Source organism: Thermobia domestica, chromosome 7, assembly GCF_964235325.1.
Source record: "Thermobia domestica chromosome 7, izTheDome1.hap1.1, whole genome shotgun sequence".
Taxonomy (NCBI): Eukaryota; Metazoa; Arthropoda; class Insecta; order Zygentoma; family Lepismatidae; genus Thermobia; species Thermobia domestica.
The window spans coordinates 290,676,944-290,681,420 of record NC_137460.1 but is presented as its reverse complement, the minus strand read 5'-3'; the positions used below and the strand labels follow the sequence as shown (position 1 = coordinate 290,681,420).

The window sequence follows — 4,477 nt, the reverse complement described above, 5'->3', positions numbered from 1 at the left end:
CATGGATGCCTCAGAGCTGGCATCGCTTAGCTTGTGTTGACGTTTAGCGGGTGGTAGTTTTGTGGATGCAACTGGAGAACGTTGACGAGCTGATGAACCCTGACTGCTAGAAATCCTTTCCAGAGAATGGCAACGTCGTCTAAGCGGTTTCCCGGATGAGCAAGAAGGTTCCGGTGCTATAGGTGGTAAGCCAGAATGTTGTCCAATGACCGGTTGAGACGCCATAAGTCACGGTGTAGATAATGAGTGAAACAGTGTGACGAAATGAAAAGATGAAATGAATGAATGATGAAGCTAAGCTTCCAAAATTATGTACACTAATGTGTACGGTAACGCAGTCTCCACTCGAGTGAAACCCTTAATCTCTCCCACTCTCTCGCCCGTTGCTGAGACTTGCCGTACTTGCGTCCACAAATACGTAATAATCACAGCCTGGACTTGACACTGAGAAAACAATGCCTCCAATGGGAAAGCTGGAAACCAGCGAAGTGATGTGAGCTACTGTTTTTTTTAATGCTAGCACGAGGCTAGCTACCTCTGAGACGGCTACACCCTCTTTCAGGAGAAGATGTGACGGAAAAGTAGGATTGGCTTAAGGGTGGCTGGTCTAAGTGAAGGTAAATTATTTATTTATTTACTTTATTAACTTTCTTAAAGCATTGTATAAGCCATTATGATCTTTGCGATCATAATCATTAGGATGTGAAGAGGAAAACTACACAAATATGTAACTTAATAAACACATAGAAATTACATAATACAAAATGATAAAACAAAAAATATATATTAAAAAAATGAATGACAGGAACACAGATACATATAGATAATAATAAAAAATGGAAAAATATGAAGATATCTGTATGGAAATGCAGGCATAGATCCTGGGTGACAACTGAATATGGTGGCAGAGAAAAGGACGTACATAAGCTTCAATGATATTATGTTATGATGTTAAATCGTGATAAAAGGATGAGCGTGAAAGATGAGATGGGGTGCAAGCACAGGACAACACAAGGGAAATGTTAGGAAGACGAATGCAGTTATCTTCTGCCTAGGGGCGACGCTAGGCTAATGAAGACAGGAGGAGCCCTGTTAGTTACAAGAGGGTTTACTGTGCACTATATGAAGGAAAAACATGAGGTAGATGAGCATGCAGACGATAATCCTCCAGAAGTGTGAGGTCCAGGTGATCAGGGGGAAGCGAGTAGCAATAAAGAGTATACAGTAAATGTAACGGTGTGTAATAATATCGGGGTCGGGAGGGATGGAGTGCGAGATGGTGCATAGTGGCAAAAAGAAGAGGATGATGTCCAGTGTAACGTGTGGTGATAAATCTGTGACGGAGTGTCTCCAGGTGAAATTTGAGAATAGGAAATGTGATGAGTGAATACAGGTCACGAGTAGGACTAGGTAGAAATATGCGAAAGGCAAGACGGAACGCATGCCGTTCGAAAATATCAAGTTGCTTATAATGGGATAGTGGAGCGGAGATCCAAGGCGGGAAAACCATTTGTGATGACTGGTCGGAGAAAAACTTTGTAAGTATTAAGAACTAGACTTGGAGATAGGCCCCAAGTAGTGCCGGTGAGACGTTTCAATAAATTAAGTCTGTTTCGTACTTTGGTGGTCACTGATTTGAGATGTGGGGTCCAAGTCAGACGGTGGTCAAAAACTATCCCAAGATAGGTTACTGTTTTTGAAGGCCGGAGAGGAACCTGGTTAACTGTAAGGGAAAGTAAAGAAGGATTTCGATGAACTTTGGTGCGTTTGCGTGGCGGAATAAAAACTATAGTTTGGGTTTTGGCAGCATTTATTGTTAAATTCCATTTGCGACACCAGGCTATAAAGCGATTAATAGCTTCCTGAAGACAGACATTGATTTGTTGGATAGTTCGGCAGAGTGCCATAAAAGCTGTGTCGTCCGCATATTGTAACAGGTGAACATTAGGAGGTAATTCGGGAAAATCTGCGACAAAGAGAACATACAATAAAGGTGATAAGGCAGATCCTTGTGGCACACCGCACAGTAGAAAAATAAGATGAGAGAGTGCATCATTGATAGCGACATATGACAAACGGCAGACGAGAAAATGATAGATGAGGAGGATGATTGTGATAGGAAGTTTGAGTTTAATGAGTTTATAGATAAGTGCCAAATGCCAAACTTTATCAAAGGCTTTTCCAAGATCAAAGAGAACCATACATGACGGTTGAACGGAGTTATAATGATTGGTAATAAGTGTAGAAAGGCGGAGTAATTGGTCATTTATTGAATAGGAAGGTCGAAAACCAGCCTGATGAGAGGGAATAATGTTTCGATCTGTTAGGTATGGATGTAAGCGTTTGACAAGAATGCGTTCGAAAATCTTGCTGAAAGTGGAGGTTAACTGAATCGGTCTATAGGATGAAGTGTCGGATGGTGGTTTATTCGGTTTTGGAAACATAAGAGTTTTTGATACCTTCCAATCTATCGGAAAAAAGCCAGTGCGAAGTATGAAGGTGTATATCAGTGATAGAAGTAGGAGTAGTGTGATGGGGCTTTCTTTAATATGGCGATAGGTGATACGATCGAATCCTGGAGCTGTGTTGCGTTTTCGCCAGACAACAGAAGTAATTTCTTCGACTGTAATCGGAGCAGTGAGAACATGTTCAGGAAGTCTATGAGTCACAGCAGGTTGAAGAGATTTAGATTGAGTATTTACTGCCTCAGCAGGGTGAGGGTGGAACATATGATCAGGTGGAGACGGTGTAAATATATCTTGAAGATAATTGGCGAAAGCGTTCGCTTTATCCTGGTCGGAATGAATGGCTGTATTATCCAGTAGAAGGGGGTAAGGAGTCTTAGTGATTTTTCCACAGAGTGCATTAAAGCGTTTCCAGTAGAGCGTGGGATGCGATGTTTCAGAAAGATGATTACATGTTTTGATCCATTGGCGTTGCTTATAAGCTGTAATATAGTTGCGAACAGTTCTCTGGAGTTGATGGTGAAGACGTAAAGTATCAGGGTTTCGAGTGTGCAGGTATTCCCGATAACACTGACGAGAACGACGGATCATAGCGAGATAGTGAGGTGGTAGTTTAGGTCGATAAGGTACTGATTCTGTTTGTGAAATGTAGAGAGCTGAAGCTTGCTGAATAGCATTGGTTATAGTGGTGACCTGCGTCGAAAGCTCGTCAGGAGTGGTTGGTGAACGATAATGGTCGATGGTAGAAGAGATGTAAGTGCGATAATTGGCCCAATCTGCTTTATCATAGCGTGGTGTTAGATGAGGTGATGATGCTGCTTGTGAAGGGACGAGACCAGTATGATATGTGATTTTAATGGGAGCGTGATCACTACCTAGTAAGTCTAAGACTGCTACGGTACAACGTGTAACTATTGTATTGGATGTAATTGCAATATCGGGTGTAGTATTGGAAACTGGACGTGTGGGCGAAGGAAGGTTGAGAAGAATTCCTGAAGTCTGAGATGATATATGATCTTGAAATTGGGTGCGTTCATGAGCAGAGCGACTATGAAAATTTACGTCTGCGAGAATGATAAAATGTTTGAAGTTATTAGAGATGTGAGTGAAAAAATCTAACGGAATTGGAGTGCCGGGTCTGACGTAGATGGTAGCGAAAGTAAGAGCGATGGATTTAAAATACAAAGTAGCTACGATATGCTCTGGTAAGGCTAGTGCAGGGCAGCTATGCTGTCTGAATGGTAGATTATGGCGAAAGCCCATAGCAACTCCACCGTTCGCTCTTAACGCTGGTGTCATGTTATCATGGCGAAGCAACGTGTAGTTAGGAAATCTGCATTGCATGGACTGAGTCAAAAAAGTTTCATTCTGAAGAAAAGCAGTGATGTGTTCTTGTAGGAGTGCTTGAAAAAGAGTTTTATTCTTGGTGATTGAACGAATATTGAGAAACAGAAAGCTGATTTCCATGACGACCAAGATATTAAACAGATGTTTCGAGTGGTGTAGTATGGAAGTGAACATAATTGTTTGAGTAAGTGGCATACAGAGCTACATGAAAAGTGGCTTTAGCGGCAAGAGTGAGTTGCTGAAGGATGTGTGGACGATGGAAAGGATGAATATTCTGCAGGGTTAATGTGAGAAATTCTAACAGTTTACCAACGGTGACTGGATCATTTACTGAAGTTTCTGTGTTGGTGGAGGTGGAGGTAGACTGAGTACGTAATGGGACTACTAACTCTGGGTGTGTTTGGTCTGGTGATGGTTTGCGTTTACATTTATAACTATATGTAGGGTGGCGCTCCGCGCACGCAGAACATTGAGGTGGAAGGTTCATATTGGGGCAAACACGAGTTAAATGGGGGCCAGAGCAATACCCACATACAGTGGGGTTTGTGCAGTGCGCTGTTGCATGATTGTTGTATGTTTGACATTTTTTCGCATCGCAATGGCAATGGCGCAGACGAGGAGGGTTCAACGCGATGTTTGCGCTTGTAAATGAAAGGCACCATGAG

At 42.2% G+C, this 4,477-nt stretch overlaps 1 protein-coding gene across 1 annotated transcript; it reads right to left on the bottom strand.

The window, feature by feature from the left end:
• Nucleotides 1-294: 294 nt before the first annotated feature.
• On the bottom strand, nucleotides 295-3,764 carry LOC145689794 (uncharacterized). Its single transcript, XM_081763999.1, has 2 exons — nucleotides 2,567-3,764; nucleotides 295-473 (listed from the first exon to the last, which is right to left on the bottom strand). The coding sequence occupies exons 1-2, from the start codon at nucleotides 3,762-3,764 to the stop codon at nucleotides 295-297; spliced, it is 1,377 nt and encodes a 458-aa protein (XP_081620125.1).
• Between the last annotated feature and the right edge of the window lie 713 nt (nucleotides 3,765-4,477).

Coding starts and splice junctions, on each gene's coding strand:
- LOC145689794 (XM_081763999.1), bottom strand. CDS start 3,764: ATGACACCAGCGTTAAGAGCGAACGGTGGAGTTGCTATGGGCTTTCGC. Junction 474..2,566: donor CACAGCTCCAGGATTCGATC/GTATCACCTATC, acceptor GCTGGTTTCCAG/CTTTCCCATTGGAGGCATTG.